Consider the following 17182-nt stretch of genomic DNA (forward strand, 5'->3'; position numbering starts at 1 on the left):
TTAGAGGCTTCGAATCAAACTCCTCTTGCAACCTTCAGTCCAAAACAAACCATTTTCAGCCAACACAGGCTTTTAGCACTGCCCTTGACTTCTCATACACCAAAAAAGAGTGACACCGAATTAACAACTGATTTCCACATGAATAATATATCTCTGCTCTCAGGACAAACCTTGTATCTCCAGTTTTGTAGTTTTTCAGTTTTTGACATATCATGAAAAAGCCTGTTGCCCTTTACATGGTGTGTAAACGTCATGATGAATGGACCAAAACAAACGGCCCGAAATGACTTGGAAAAAATTCTGGTTCCATTGACTTCCATTAAAAGTAAAGTAGGTTTTTTCCTTCTCCTGTAAAATTACCACTTTGGACATACAAGGTTTCGTTCTGACGATGGCAAAATGCTTCATCAACCAAGTTCATGTCAAAGGTAAGTAAACTAAAAGGCAAAACTGTGCTGATGTGCTATATTTCATTAATGTGAAAACGATGCACATTTGGTTAAATTCACACGTCTCTTTTTTCTCAATGACTCCAAGGTGAAACCCATGAATCCACCTCTACTGAGTTCCCTTTACAATAGCTGGTTGGTGTTTCTCTCCTCTTTTCCTTCAGTATACTGTAAATACCCCCTGGCCAAGTGACGCCTACCCATGCTCATATATCTCCCTGGCCCCTGGAGACTGATCCTGGATCCACTTTCTCCTTCTCATCCTCCCTCGTTCCGCCCCTCGGCTTTAACAGGCCCTGCTTCAGCCTCGTAATGCAGCCCGAGAGAGAGAGAGAGGGAGAGAGAGAGGCTAATAATATAACTTTTGATGAGAAAGGCTCTCTCTCTCTCGCCTCTCTCATACTCTTTTACTTCTTTTCCCTCTCCTTCACCTTTTCTCTTTCACCCTTTCTCTCCCTCTATGCCCTCCTCCACTCACACTCTTTTTTACTGTGTCATGTTTTTCCTCAGATTTCTCTCTAATTTACTCTTTCACTGTTGTGTTTCTCACTCCTTCATTCTCTCGGTCCCCTCTCTCTCTCCTTCCTCTTCATTCTCCTCTCACCTTTTCAGCCTCTTTCCCTTTTTTACCCTTTTCACCCTTTCGCTATTTCTTTTACTCTGTCACTTTCTTTTGCTCCTTCACTCTATTCCATTTCTCCCCTCTCTGTCCTTCACTACCTCTTCTGTCAGTCACGCTTTTCTCTCTCTTTCTCTCTTCATCTTTCACTTTTTTCAGTCTTTCTCACTTTTCTGTTTCACCGTCACCCCCTCTCTCTTTTGATTCTCTCTTTACTTAATTCTCTCTCTCACTCTTCTCTGTCTCTCTCTCACTCAATGTCTCTCTCTCTCTCTCTCTGTTTTCACTGGAAGTTCCTCCTGTTTTCCTTGGTCCCTGTGTAGCTCTGGAAGCTGCTCAGCTTTATGTAGAGAATGAGATCTGGCAGACCGCATGACTTCAGGCGCCCGCTTTTCTCCATAAAGCAAAGCCATGGAAGGAGGAGGGCTTACGAATCGGCTGGAGTTGTTGTTCCTCAGCGTCTTGGCGTTTCCGAAAGCCTCCAGGAGAGGGTTGGACTGCAGGATGATGTCTTTGACATGCTGAGGGGAGAGAGGGAGAGAGAGAGTGAGAAGCAGTGATGAGGATAAGGTGTAATTGCATAAGCCTCCTGGGCACAGCCCAGTACAGTCACATCACACATGCGTTAGTTTTCATACCTTGCGAGGTCATTTATATGGGGTCATTTATATGTCCCATATGTAAGATATATATGTAAATACCTGTATTCACTACTATTATGTATTATGTGAGCATTTACAGTACTGTGCAAACCTCAAAATGGCCATTAAATACAAGTTATTCATTTTTCAGCTCCTGGAAAAAAGCAGAAATATATTTAATGATAATATATTAAGATATATATATCTTATAAAGATTACACAGAAGCCTCAACAACTGAATATGACCGTTTTTCAGTATTTAATGTATCTTTGCCTTTATTACAACTTCCTTCCTTTTCAGGAGACTCACATAGTTTGGCCCAGAAATATTTGGACAGTGACACAATCTTCATGATTTGGGCTCTGCATGCCACCACACTGGATTTGAAATGAAAGCCTCCTCATTTCAGGGGCTCAAAAGTAATTGGACAAATTGACTACCATAAATAAAATGTTCATTTGAAATATTTTGTTGAGAATCCTTTGCAGGCAATGACTGCCTGAAACCTGGAACTCAGGGACATCACCAAACGCTGGGTTTCCTCCTTTGTGATGCTTTGCCAGGCCTTTAGTGCAGCTGTCTTCAGTTGTTGCTTGTTTGTGGGTCTTTTTGCCTTAAGTTTTGTCTTAAGCAAGTGAAATACATGATTGAACAGGTTGAGATCTGGTGATTGACTCAGAATATTCCACTTCTTTGCCTTAAAAAACTCCTGAGTTGCTTTCGCAGTAGGTTTTGGCTCATTGTCCATCTGCACTGTGAAGCGACGTCCAATCAACCTTTGGTTGAATCTGAGCAGAAAGTAAATCCCTGTACACGTCAGAATTCTTCCAGCTGCTTCTGTCTTCTGTCACATCATCAGTAAACACTAATGACCCAGTGCCATTGGAAGCCGTGCATGCCCATGCCATCACTCTGCCTCCACCACGTTTTACAGACGATGTGGTGTGCTTTGGATCATCCGTTCCAAGCCTTCTCCATACTTTCTTCTTCCCATCATTCTGGTACAGGTTGATCTTAGTTTCATCTGTCCAAAGAACGCTGTTCCAGAAGTTCCAGGCTTCTTTAGATGTTTTTTGGCAAAGTCTAATCTGGCCTTTCTATTTTTGAGGCTGATTAATGGTTTGCACCTTGTGGTGAGCCCTCTGTATCTGCTCTCATGAAGCCTTCTCTTTATGGTAGACTTAGATACTGATACACCTACTTCCTGGAGAGTTTTCTTAGCTTGGGTGGATGTTGTGAAGGGTTTTTCTTCATCATGGAAAGGATTCTGCGATCATCCACCACTGTTGTCTTCCGTGGACGTCCATGGCTTTTTGAGTTTCCGAGCTCAGCAATGGGCAAATCACCAAACTGTTGATTTGACCACTCCTAACATTTCTGCTATCTCTCTGATGCACTTCTTCTTTTTTTCAGCCTAATGATGGTCTACTTCACGTCAATTGAGAGCTCCTTTGACCGCATGGTGTGGGTTCACAGCAACAGCTTCCAAATGCAAATGCCACACATGGAATCAACTCCAGACCTTTTACTTGTCTAATTGATGATGGATTAATGAGGGAATAGCCCATGCAGCCCACGAAATAGCTTTTAAGATAACTGTCCAATTACCTTTGGACCCTTGAAAAAGAGGCAGCTACATATTAAAGAGCCGTAATTCCTAATTCCTAAACCCTTCCTCCAATTAGGATGTGAATACCCTCAAATTAAAGCCGGGATTCTGCACTTTAAGCCCGTGTTGATTATACAACTGTATCTTGAATATGTTTTGGTAAACAGCTAAAATACCAAAACTTGCGAAACTGTCCAAATATTTCTGGGCTTAACTGCACAGCTGTTCAAAGAAATCTGCAGGGATATTTTTCCACACCTCCAAAGTTCAGTCTTAGAAGTCTGTCGATCATTTTCTGAGGTTATCAAACACATTTTACAGGAGAAGGACAAAACATACATTACTTTCAATGTAAGTCAATGGAACCAGACTTTTTTTCAAGTCATTTTTGGCCATTTATTTTGGTCCATCCTTCATGAAATTTAGACACAATATAAAGACCAAGATGCATTTTCAAATTTTGTCAAAAACTGAAAATTGACAAAAATGGAGATACAAGGTTTTGTTGCGAGCTTAGTGGTATGCATGTGACTACTTCAGTTACAGATAAGAAATAATTCAGCACTTTTGGTTTTAAAAATAAACCTGAAGTTCTCGTTTTTAAAAAAAAACCTTTGTAAAGTCAGGACCATATCGTTGCTGTTGTAGGTTATAGTGCACGCACACACACATGCACAAACACACACACACACACACACATGCACACACATTCCCACACATGCACAAGCACACACACACACACACACACACACACACACACACACACACACACACACACACACACACACACACACACACAAGCAGATCTGTTGCCTGGATTGCATTATCTCTGCTGAACCATCTGCAGTTCAGGACCACATGCATTTTGAATCAGCGTTTTGAATGCAGATAGAGAGACTATTTACGCATCCTTTATTATGCACAGACGTCGTATGGTAGCTTTTCTGGGAAGGCTGTAAACTCGCTGAACTGTCCTGTAAAAAAAAAAGCCTGAGCGGAATCCAGACAGCGGTTTCACAGAAACAACTGCTCCAAAAAAAAACCCGATACTGTAAAAACTGGAGATTATTCAAACGACAGCAGCTTCTCATTTACAGATGTAGAGAGAAATGCACTTAATTTGCATAATAACTCAATTTCTCAGTGCTAAATTCGGGGTAAAGACGATTCAGATTCAAAACGATTACCTTGTGTTTTATAGGGTGTACTGCTTTACTTAAATATGAATGTTAATAGAGATTAAAGGGCCCATATTCTACCCTGTTCTTATAATTCATTGTTCCTCGCTGAAGACCTAATACTGTTATAGTAGCGTTGTACTGTGTACTAAAAAGAGTCATCATTCATCTCTACATAACCACTTTCTAACCTCTCTTTATACCTTAGAATTAAACAGGTTGTGCTTTTATAGGTGATATACATGTAAATGAACTCTGCTCTGATTGGCTGTCCTGTTTTGTGCCTCACTCGAAAAGCAGCCCGGGCTGAAACACTCACTACAACTTCAGTGTGAATGGGCGGGGCTAAACGGATGTAGGCTGAATAGGTGGACATATGTAAATGTGCTTATTTTGCACATATGGACTTAAATATTGGCGTAAATAATGTATGTACATGAATAAACCCTTATTTTGAAAAAGGGAGGATGTGCTTTTCCATGACATGGGCCCTTTAAGTGTACTATAACAGAAACAGGTGTCTGATTTTTTATGTTGTGTAAACCATTTATCTTTTTTGTTCTGTGTCGTGGCTCATAGGGCAACGCAAATTCCATCTCTAAAGGATCAGGAGAGCAAAACCATAAGCCATAAACAATAAACCAGACAGTGTATGAGAGAAAGAGAGAGAAAGAGAGAGGCAGTGAGAGAGTGAGAGAGAGAGAGAGAGAGAGAGAGAGAGAGAGAGAGAGGCAGTGAGAGAGTGAGAGAGAGAGAGAGAGAGAGAGAGAGAGAGAGAAAGAGAGAGAAAGAGAGAGGCAGTGAGAGAGTGAGAGAGAGAGAGAGAGAGAGAGAGAGGGAGGGAGAGAGAGAGAGAGACAGTGAGAGAGTGAGACAGTGAGAGAGAGAGAGAGAGAGAGAGAGAGAGAGAGAGAGAGAGAGAGAGAGAGAGAGAGAGAGAGGCAGTGAGAGAGTGAGAGAGAGAGAGAGAGAGAGAGAGAGAAAGAGAGAGAAAGAGAGAGGCAGTGAGAGAGTGAGAGAGAGAGAGAGAGAGAGAGGGAGGGAGAGAGAGAGAGAGACAGTGAGAGAGTGAGACAGTGAGAGAGAGGGAGAGAGAGGGAGAAACAGTGAGAGAGAGACAGTGAGAGAGAGGTAGAGACAGTGAGAGAGACACACACAGTGAGACAGTGAGACAGTGAGAGAGAGAGAGAGAGAGAGAGAGAGAGAGAGAGAGAGAGAGAGAGAGACAGTGAGAGAGAGAGAGAGACACACAGTGAGACAGTGAGAGAGAGAGAGAGAGAGAGAGAGAGACAGAGACACAGTGAGACAGTGAGAGAGAGAGAGACAGTAAGAAAGAGAGAGACAGTGGAGAGACAGGAGAGAGAGAGACACAGTGAGACAGTGAGAGAGAGAGAGACAGTAAGAAAGAGACAGTGGAGAGACAGGAGAGAGAGAGACAGTGAGACAGTGAGAGACACAGTGAGACAGTGAGAGAGAGAGAGAGAGAGACAGTGAGAGAGAGAGAGAGAGAGACAGTGAGAGAGACACAGTGAGACAGTGACAGTAAGAATGAGAGACAATGGAGAGACACAGAGAGAGAGAGAGAGAGAGAGAGAGAGAGAGAGAGAGAGAGAGAAGTGGTTAGGGATACTGAAGCTAACAGTGCTGGTGTGGGTATCATGTATCTGTGGAGTCAGTGACACAGAGGAGAGGCAGAAAAGGGAGAAAGTCATGTGACAATGACAATGTGACAAGAGGGAATGGACTAAGGCAGGAGTAACATGAGCAGGCAGAGCAGATTAGGTCTGATAACACAACACGCGGCTTTGTTCAAGGACACAACAGCAATTCTGACGACAATATAACTGACTATACACCACATTATACCCTAATCAATAAAGATACATTGAATTTTCTTGGATCAAATGTTTGGCAGTAGTCGTGCTGTGGTAATATATTTTAAAATATATTCCAATATATCTATTTTAAATACTTTTCAAAATGCTAGTGTACATACATGTTTCTTCTAAGTTTGTACAGGTGATAATGGCAAAACAGAGGTAAAAAGTATTAAAACTAAGTTTCCTTTGGGGTCTATTTTGCCATAACATGCCCCGCTTGGACCTCTCAACCCAGCATGTACTTTAAAAAAAACACTATATGGCCAAAAATTTGTGGACACCTCCAAATTCAAGAGTGTCAAAAAGGAGTTTGTCCCCCCTCTTCTGCAATAACTGTCTCTACACTTCTATGCAGGTTCTTGATTGCATTTAGCAGTGAAAAATTATTAGATGGTGCTCCATCACTCCAGAGCCCAATGCTGGTGCCTTCTTACCCCTCTAGCCTACGCTTGGCATTGGACATGGTGAATTTATGCTCATGTGCAGCTGCTCCAGAGCATCCTGTTCTACCGGCAATGCTTTTCTATGGAGACTATACAAGCTGTGTGCACGTGAATATCTGTGTCAGCAGTGAGTGCACCTTAATACAGCTGTCTTCACTAATAAGAAGGGGTGTCCACAAACTTTTGGACATATAGTGTACATGTTTAAATTTTAGGGCAAAATTTAATCTCAAAACAATAGTAAAACAATATCTCAGGCATCAGGAAACACATTCATAATCATTTCATTTTGAGATATCTTTACGTGACGGAGCTTTCAGAGGCATTGCATTCTTGAGCTGGCTGGTTCCGATCACCACTTTGAATAATTCTGACTTCGTAGACTTTGTTAGGCAGAACATTTGGAAAATCTCTGGAATTCCCCTTTAAGTTCTCACAATATGGAGCAGCATTCAGTGCTCTAAAAGAGCTTAGGATGGAAAAGAGCATTAAAGTAAGCTTTAGAAAGTCCTAACACAGTCGCCGTGTGTGTCCACGGCTGTGGAATCTCATGATCCAGCTTTGATCCCCACAAACTGGGCCTGGAGCAGAAAACTGGGAGTGGGGAGCAAAGGGCAGACTTTGGGGGGCAGCAGGGAGGACAGATGGTTGTGGGATGCCGGGTGGGTTTGGGGCAAGAGGATATGACAAAGGGATGGAAGGATAGAGGGATGGCAGAAGAGGAGGGGGCTGAAGTTTAAAATTAAATGAGGATCTTGGAGCAGTGCTCTGAGGGTAAAAAAGATTCTACAGATCTCTTTCGCCTTTCAGTTGGACTGCAAGATTATTCTTGCATAATTATTCCCAGACAAATGGGAAACATTCCATTATCAAACGCTGAAATTATTGCTGTGTAACAGCTATTATAACTAACTGCTTGGCGGCCTTGTGCATGCACATGAACTGATGCATGTATACTCATGTTCTTTTCTACAAGTCTTTCCCAAATAATTAATCACTAAATGTGAGCAGTGTATTACACCACAGTGCCACACACAGAAGATGGATAGTTTGATTCCTTGTCCAGTTCCACAACAATAAGAGTTCTTGACTATTGCCGCATTCACCTGGGATTATGAGTCGCTGTGGATAAAGCGTCTGCTTTATATATTTTATCTGATTCAGCTAAATTAATCAATGATATGCATTTCTGAAGCTAGAACCTGTCACTCTGCACTTCATATATGGTTTGTAGTGTTAACTTCTTTCAAAACAATAAAATCATTATTGGTATCGGTGATAAATATAAGCCCAGAAATTCCATATTGGTGCATCCTTACTTCTTAGCTTCTGAACAAAGCGTGAAAGCACAAGATAGTGCCGTGTAGTTGTGAGGGCAAACAGGCCCTTCAGACTCACCTGTACTTTAGGGCCTCCTCCCGACACTCTGGAGATGTAGCTCATAATGTACTTGGCTGCGACGGTTTTCCCTGCACCACTCTCACCGCTGTAAGACAGAGAAACACCTGGTCAGGGGTGCAGTCCACACATGGCAGGCACACAGTATGCGGCATCATCACCAAGTCTGGGAGAAACTTGCTATCCATCAGCACTGATTCAGAAATAAAGGCTTGATTGTGTTCAGACATGAACTCATGAGCAGTGAAAAAGGTGACAAATTCAGAAATCAGTCCTCTGTAGTGGGTTCTGGTGTCTCTTAGGAGAAAAAAAAATTGTGATTTCATCATGCAATGGTAATGCTAGTGCAGACTAATATACAAAGGCTATGGGATTTAGTTAAATGAGTTTGCAAATATAAGTTGTCCAAACAATGTACAATTTTCTAGGTGTTTTTATTTACTTGTAAAATATCTGTTGCTTACTATACCAAGGTGAGTGTGTACAGAATCTTGTTTAGAGACCCTACATGCATTATTTATGAAGTCCACCCTAAAAACCACACATTTGTGCTCTGTTGGCTCAGTAACTCATATAGTGCTTGGACCCCAATGATTGCCACTTCATGTCACGTAGATAGTCCTTTAGCTCTCATAGTAGTTGCATCAGTAATAGACATGTTCTATAGCAAAACACAAATGATATGAAAACTAAGTGTCTTGTTTGCAAATGATGATTTATGCTGTACCGTTTTCTACTGAAGAAAGATCTGAAAATGAAACCACCTTCACTGCTCACGAAATGCGGCACTGCGCGTTTCAGTAACGTTATCTTAGATCAGATTAAGGTCTATTAAAATATGTCTGTGGGTCAATAAAGATCTGATCTGCTTCTGTGCTGCGATTCTCACTCAGAATTCTCTGCTAGAAGAGACCCCTAGAAGAGACCCCTCCAACCCCTCCAACCCCCCCCTCCCCTCCCCTAAAATGAAAAACTCTTCACATCTACATTCACATGAGTGGTACGGGCAACATTCAAATCCGCCGAATATCACTGAAAGATGACAAATTTGCATATTTTTATGTTTAAAAAACATGGCACAGTGAGTTCGTAGTTGCCGCTATGCTCACACTATTTAGAGGCGCACAAACAAAGGCAGCATACTGCTCCGGTATGAACTGCCCTCGTTTGTGGCCGGTGAGCTCTGATTAGATCTGACCCAACAAAAACATATTTTGCAATGAGTATTAGAGGAACTCATCAGCAGTTGCCCACCTAAACATTTCACTGACTGCCCATTGGCCTCTATTATAAGTGTTCATAGTCAACTTATTTTCTCTTATTACACTAAGCACAGGGAAACTCTTCAGAACTGCTGCCCATAATAATGAATTACACGATACAGGTGTGGCAGACAGAGACTTGGTTGAAAAATGCTGGCATATTCCTTTAATACACTACAAAAAAAATCATATCTTGCCAAGTGAAAGCTTCTTATATCTTATTGTATCTTATTTTGCTTGTTTCAAGAAATAACGCTTATTTGACAATGCCTCATATCATTACTAAGCAAAACAATTTTAAAAAGTAAACATGCAGAAATAGGTTGAATATTTCTATTAAAACAGAAATAGTTTCATAACAATCTAATATTCTCATGACACCCTCAATATAACCTAGAAAACACGGAGTATATTTAAGATGTTTCACTTTATTCACAGCGATGAAAGAGCTAACATGGGGGTTAACTGACTGGAGCTCGTTGACAACCAAAAGGCCTTTTATTGCAGCCCTAAACACAAAGGGAGGGTTTGATTTACAGTCTGGGCCTCGAGAGCGTTCAACAGCACACAGCTTAAATCTTTACAAGCTTCACAGAAGATCAGGCAGGCTTTAGTGACACAGCTCTTTTATTCTTATCCCCAATTAATGCAAATGAAGGGGTCTGTTCTGCTAAGGAGCTAAGAGGAGCATTTCTTTAATTGAGTGCATATGGCTCTTAATGCACTGAGAATTACAGAGACCTGTATTTTTAGGTGTTACTAAAGAAAAGGGAATTATCCTACAGACGTGAGTGCTGATGAATGTCCTTTTAATATTTTAACATAGTACAATGTGCATGTAGCAGCCTTTAAATGTGTACAAATGGCCAGGTGTTCTGAGATACCTGTATTTATTGGACTGTAACTGATCCATCTCTGACCTCAGCCATTTTATAGCAAATGTGCCTTTGTACTAATCAAAAGCTTCCTGGACAACTATAGCCAGATTTCCTGATCATGATCCCTACCAGCTTGCGATGCCAACAGAAGATGCTGGATTAGATATCAGAGCAAAAACAAGAAAACATTTGATCTGATCCTAGAACTGCTTAACATAAAGTGATACGGCAAAAATATAATTATTGTGATTCTTGCGATTGAAGAACTTTTCACGATACTTGGTATGTCGCAATATTCATTTTTTTATACATTCGATCGGTTGGAACAGAAAAAAAAACTACTAGCACAACATTAAAAACACTACTAGAAACTGTAAACGTTTTTTAATCAATATTTGGCATACTTTTGTGCACTCAAGTTGAACGGGACTAATTTTGCTCTTTTCATAATGAAATATGCAGTTGGTCAAGGTTCTACAAGTACCAATGATATCTACAATATACTCTGAAAAGCATTACACTGTATTGTGACATAAGTTATCATTATAACAATATATAATCCTATTGCCCAGCTCTATCACGTCACACAATGACTTAGCTGAGCCAAATCTTAAATCTGCCACAAAAACTACAAATACAAACTTTATTCAACATTTTATCTACTGTACTGCACTAAATCCAGCTAATTACGTTCTCTTCATAATGAAACATGCAATTGGTCAGGGCTCTTAGAAAAGCATATTGTTTATTATGATAAATGTCAAATATCATCATACTGCCCACATGCAAACTGAAGTCTAACAGAAGCCACATGTAGGTTAACATTAACATAAACGCGTGTGTTATACTACAATTCCAACTGCGTTCTTATAGTCCAATGTCGCACACATCCGCATTACTGTTCAAAACCAATGAAGCTTTTGCTGCGGTTGTCATTTGGTTGGTGGCTATGAATTTCTAATAGAAGTAGAGGGCAGCACAGTATGGCAATCCAATCTTGCTTTAAATTTAGATATGCTCTCTTAGACCCCCAGCCGCAGATGGCTATATAGATTATAAACACATACACATATACTGTGTAATTCATATTTTTACTGCCGTGAGGCGCCTAGGAACCAATCACATACCAATTGTAAGAGGGTGTCAGAGTTTCTGACTGTCACCAGAATATGGCTCCCTTCAGTCTGCGAGGAGATGAGACCCCTGAGCAGAAAGCGTTCTACGTTCTCGACTTCAATAGGAGTAAATCAGTCATAACTGTGCGGTGTGATTTTGGTCGGCAGTGAACCTCCAACAGCTCAGAACGTTCATCGTTGGTTCCACAGCACTGGATGATCTCCGAAATCACACTGAAAGAGCTGCGAGTGCAGCGCCACTGGACATGCTCAATCCAGTATTGGTTAAATTTGAGTGTGGCGTTGATGTCGTCCGTACAGCTGGAGGAGGTTCAGACTGAGCACTTATAAAATTACAGTACTGGGCGAAAGTCTGACCTCAGCAGTGAGGTTAGCACAATATACATTAGAATAAAGTCACATTCATAATTCAAATAAACAGAAAAACAATATAAAGGAACAAGAATTTCTTGGGTCCATATTTTTCCTTGACACCTTCACAGCCGCCACAGAGACTCGTTAATATCATCAATTACATCATGAGCTCAATTTACTGAAGCACTGATTGGTCAAACCAGGAGCTGCTTTTTAACTACATATAATACTGGGCTTCCTCGAGGAGAGGCTTGGAAATGGCTAAACAGACACACATCCAGAAAATCACAATTTATTTTATATATATATAATATATATATAAAATAAATATTAATTAATATTCTATACATTTTGTTTATTCAAATATTATCACTTTTCTCAGCAAATAAACACAAACTACACAAATAAATAGATTTTGAAAATATGTCTTGGGTGCCTAAGACTTTCGCACAGTACTGTACATTATAAACTTTATGCTCATTTAAACCATTTACAGTTGACTGCACTGTTCTGTAACGATTTAAACTGGATGAATCCTTTTGAATCACGCTGTATATTTATATGTTGGATCTTGGGAAAGTGACCGCTGAATGCTCCCAGTGGTTTATTACTGCAGAACTCCGTCTCAATTATTCCATAATGACCACAATTATTTAAGCTGACGCAAATCATACGTCACAATCATATGTTTACATCACAACAAACGCAATGGGAATTATGCTCGTTCTTATTCACGTCATCCACGGAAAAGGTGTTACAAAACAGAAGTCCTAGCTTCGGACTGGTAACACCTTTAGAGAGCAGCAGTAAACACTGTTTATTTGAGCTTGAGCCCGTCTTCATTTGAAAGCTAATAATTTAAAGCAACATGGCAGAATAGCCAGTTTGGCCACTTCAGTCATGTACGTTAATACTTCAATGTTCATTCGATGAAAAAAACAAACCGTCTATCACAACTGTTCAATCGTCGGGGTAAAACTTTGTGATCGTGACAGGCCGACTCCTCACGAGACCCTGCAGAACGCTGTAAGGTGATGCTGCGCTGCTTAATCCATTTCAGTCACACTGGGGCTGTTTCCTTTCTTCCTGCTTGTCTCCTCGCCGCTGCCCTTTGAGTTTGGCAGGGTCTCGTACATTTAGGCTTGTGTGGCTTGGCAGCAGATGACAGCCGAGTCAGGTTTGTTTTTATATTTCGTTTGTAATCATGTCAGTAATGCCTTTTTGAGCGGGCACAGCTGCGACCCGTTAGAGGAAGCCAGAGGAAGCAGTCAGAGAGCCGTGACGTTACCCAACAGCAACTCTATACACCTACGTATTTCAGCCAATTTCCTCCAGAGTGGCCTTCTACTGTATCACGCCGGCACTAGAGCACTGCTACCACTCGTGGACACCATGTCTCATCATACAGCCACCCAAAGACACAAATGCCTGCAGAATCTGATAAAGTCAAAGCAGAGTTCAACTTGTGAAGAGTTTAAGGCAAAAGTTTGGGCACCCCCAGTTAAATTACATGTTTTGTCGATTATTTTATTTATTTTTTTAACTGCAAGTAAGTTAACACATCCTCTATGGAGAACACATAAGTTAGACATATTTCTGGTCATTTTAGTGCATCATTTTTATTTATGGGCGTGGTGGGTGGCGTGGTGGGTAGCGCTGCCGCCTCACAGCGAGGAGGGCCTGGGTTCGATTCCCCGGCCGGGTGACCGGGGTCCTCTCTGTGTGGAGTTTGCATGTTCTCCCTGTGTCTGCGTGGGTTTCCTCCCACAGTCCAAAGACATGCAGTCAGGCCAATTGGACATGATAAATTGCCCCTGGGTGTGAGTGACTGTGTCTGTCTGCCCTGCGATGGACTGGCGACCTGTCCAGGGTGTATCCTGCCTTTCGCCCGATGACCGCTGGGATAGGCTCCAGCACCCCCCGCGACCCTGAGGGAGAAGCGGCTTAGAAAATGGATGGATGGATGGAATTTTTATTTACTTGCTAAATTTGACAAACAAATGGGGAAAAAAAAACATAAGAAAGTGGTATGTGCCCAAACTTTTGCACATGCCACATTTTATATTTATGTTAAATTTAGCAAATAAACAGCGCTTTTGCTTTAACATTTGTGGTCTCTATTCAGGATGTGTTCACTTTTTTCCCCACTTAGAAAATCAACCAAACATGCAGTTTGACTGGGGTGCCCAAACATTTGCATAAGACTGTACATGTCACCCTGTGACACGAGAACAAAGCAGGTTTCCTTGGACACTTTAATGTTAAACTTCTCTTTTAATGTACTTTTAATCTGCTCTTCCCATTTATAGAAAGGGCTAATAAGAAAATCAATGCGAACGCCTGCTCAGAAACTATCCCAGTGCATCCAACAATAAAGGCAGCATGTGATATAAAACAGAACCAGAAAGCATGGTAGCTTACAGAAAGCTCCAATTCCAATGACCAACATGGACAGGTATGCTTACCAACTACTCTGGATAAGATAAACACAGAGACATGTTACATAAGACAGGGTTACAGAAACTTCTCTATGTCTGTAAGTAATAGAGTCTGGTACTCATGTTAACTGTAGTGTTCTCTCATTTCACACCAACGGCTGGAGCTTCAGTTTGGGTCTATTTTTAAACCTGCTATAAGAGGCGTTCCCCATTGTATATTGTAATTACACAGCTAAACACATTGTTAAACTTCCCACATGGATTTATTGGCCAAATATGGTCACTGGAAGAAAAAAGAGACGGTGCCAGGGCAGCTGGTGCTTCCTGTGAAGCCCTTCAGTCTCGTCCAGTCGCTGTGATAAGACTGATTACCTCACAGCTCAAACAACAACCCAGCTGAGACCCGGACAAAGTCCGCTTTTGTATTATTAAACTAAACTGTATGTCTAGTGTGGCCTTTTGTGGCAGAGTTGGCCCATGATGGGCTGATAAAGAGGTGATGAGGTGTCACTGGTTCTCTGGGAATTCTCTGCATTCTCTTTCAGTCCTTATGTCTCCTCCAGCGGGGGCTAATTTCCTCTCTAAATGGCTTCCTCTGCTTGAGGAGAGAGGCTGTTTTAATGAAACAGATTCCCCAGCTTCCGTCACCATTGTATTCATGAAACAATGGTAATCCATCCTATAGTTAGGTGAGGCGGCTATGTGGAGGAAAGTAGGCCCAAAAAAGAGAATCTGTGACTGAAGCAGGTTCTTCGCATGAGCTGTGAATTAAAACAGTCCTGTGAGCCACAAGAAAAGCAGTAATGTGATAGAGAAAGGAAGCATCTTAGTCAAGACCATCAGAGACCTAGACACTTCGAGTCAGAGTCAAGATCGAGAACAGATTAAGATTTTTTTTCAGCACATAAAAATGAAAAGAAGAAGGGATAAAAACTGAAAAAATAGTTAATTGTACATTAATTATAACTCATTGTACACAACGTATAGTCATAAAAACCATGTAATATGACATGTAAAATGCAACACATGATAAATGATTAACTGTTATTGCATTATAGTCTTCGTCCAAATTTACATTGTAACTTATGGAGGCAGATGACGATGAGGTTCTTCCGTGTTCCTTCTTCTCTACGAGATATTCACATATGTATTCACCACCTGAAGTCAACTGAATATAAACCAAACAACACACATCCATTTTTAACCTGAACACAGTAACAATTACAATCCAATCTGCTGAATATTGGGACTAATGAACGTCAACAAAGAAATAATACCCAGTTAAGCCATCACTGAAAGCTCAATTAGATCCTCAACCAGCAGAACAGGTTTTAAACATTCAGAGAAAGGACTGTTTTGTTCTGTTTTGAAGGCTTTGTTGATATTCAATAATGATATAAGAACCAATCTGTCATTCAGTTTTCCAGGCATTGCACTCAGCTGATCTCAGGAGCGATTTCCAAGTCCGCAGTACCCTGAGTCAGGGACAAGACTGAGACTGATGATTTATACTCGAGACCAAGCCTTGGGCCTTGATTCCAGCTCCTGCGGTCCTAACCAGTGGGAGAACTCACTTTGCTGTGTCCAGGTAGATACAGCAAAGTGAGCTCTTCCACTGGTCAGGACCTCAGGAGCTGGACCCAAGGCCTGACATGTTAGTTTACCAACAGAAATAGGAACGGACAGTAGAGTCAACCGGTCATGTGTTGATTTACAGTGAGAGGGACCACTTCTGTGAAAAAACTGCAGTCTGGGCCTTCAGGAAGTTCTAGATACATCAGTGATTGTGAATACAAGCCACAGTCACAGAGTGGCAGCTCTTCCTTTATAGAGCTACATGGCAGGGTAAAATATATATGTTGATGTCTGTTACAAGCTTCAATATCCATGTTTAATAGAGAGCAGCCAAAAATGGTGCACCAGTATTAGTTTAATGCTAACATACTATTAGAAATCCTTTAAGGGGCGAGCAGAAATGAGCATCGTTGTATCGCCCAGTTTTGATATTTATGGCCAGAACTGCAGGCCTAGCTCTAATAGCCACAGTTTACCACCAGATTCCCCCCAATAATTAAGGCTCCTATCTCACGTTTCTACCAACCTGGGTGAAATTTAACATCTAACTGATGCAAACACATGGTTTGGAACACCACCCGATAATTTTGTCAAATCTATTTTGCATCTAATGAAATGCCCAACAGACAAATCTGCTATGTTCAATTCATATAAACGAGTGAAAAAAAATCCAGCACATTTTTCAATTCAACACTCATTAAACGCTAAACCATCAATGTGAAATAACAACTGATAAACATTAAACCGTCCTAACTAGGACAGCACAGTGGTGCCTACTTCAGAGCTAATCCTAGTTTGGCTAGCAGGCTGAAAGCTCCACATAATGCCGGACAGGTTAGATTCCAGGCAAAGTAGATACTGCCCAACCCTTCCAACCGCAAAAGCCTGTTGGGCTGCACAATCCCAAAGACTGCAGTATGAATAAGGGCAGGAAAATAGGTAAACTAAAGCACTGGGGAAAAGGGCCATTAACAACAGTGGCCTTCGTAAAACGGCTCATTTCATGATGGCCATCTTTAATAATATGGGAAAAGAGCTGTGCTGACCACACACTGCCTGAGCAGCAATTTCATGGAGGCCTTTGTTTGCTAATCTGGTTCATCACGATTCCACTTCCAGTCCCTTTATGTGGTCCAACTGTGCTGGCAGCAGCTTACTGGGCAAACAAACGAGAGGAAAAATGCTGAACGAAGAGCCATTCGCCATGAGGTAAGCACTACAGTGACCGCTATGGCCTCAGGTGACCAGCAGGCCTGCAGCACATGCAACACAAACCCAGGAAGGATAATATTCCTAGTATTGCTGCACGATATGAACAAAA

At 41.4% G+C, this 17182-nt stretch overlaps 1 protein-coding gene across 2 annotated transcripts in view; it reads right to left on the bottom strand.

Annotated features, from left to right (window-relative positions):
- Positions 1 to 17182, bottom strand: part of myo1ea (myosin IEa) — a 122065-nt gene that overhangs the window by 54114 nt on the left and 50769 nt on the right. For both annotated transcript variants that reach the window (XM_017711660.2, XM_017711659.2), the window contains exons 5-6: positions 8219 to 8306; positions 1500 to 1589 (exon numbers count right to left, since the gene is read on the bottom strand). In XM_017711660.2, coding sequence (XP_017567149.1) covers positions 1500 to 1589; positions 8219 to 8306 — 178 coding nt within the window. The remainder of the gene's footprint in view (positions 1 to 1499; positions 1590 to 8218; positions 8307 to 17182) is intronic.

The sequence above is a fragment of the Pygocentrus nattereri genome, chromosome 25, assembly GCF_015220715.1.
Source record: "Pygocentrus nattereri isolate fPygNat1 chromosome 25, fPygNat1.pri, whole genome shotgun sequence".
NCBI lineage: Eukaryota > Metazoa > Chordata > Actinopteri > Characiformes > Serrasalmidae > Pygocentrus > Pygocentrus nattereri.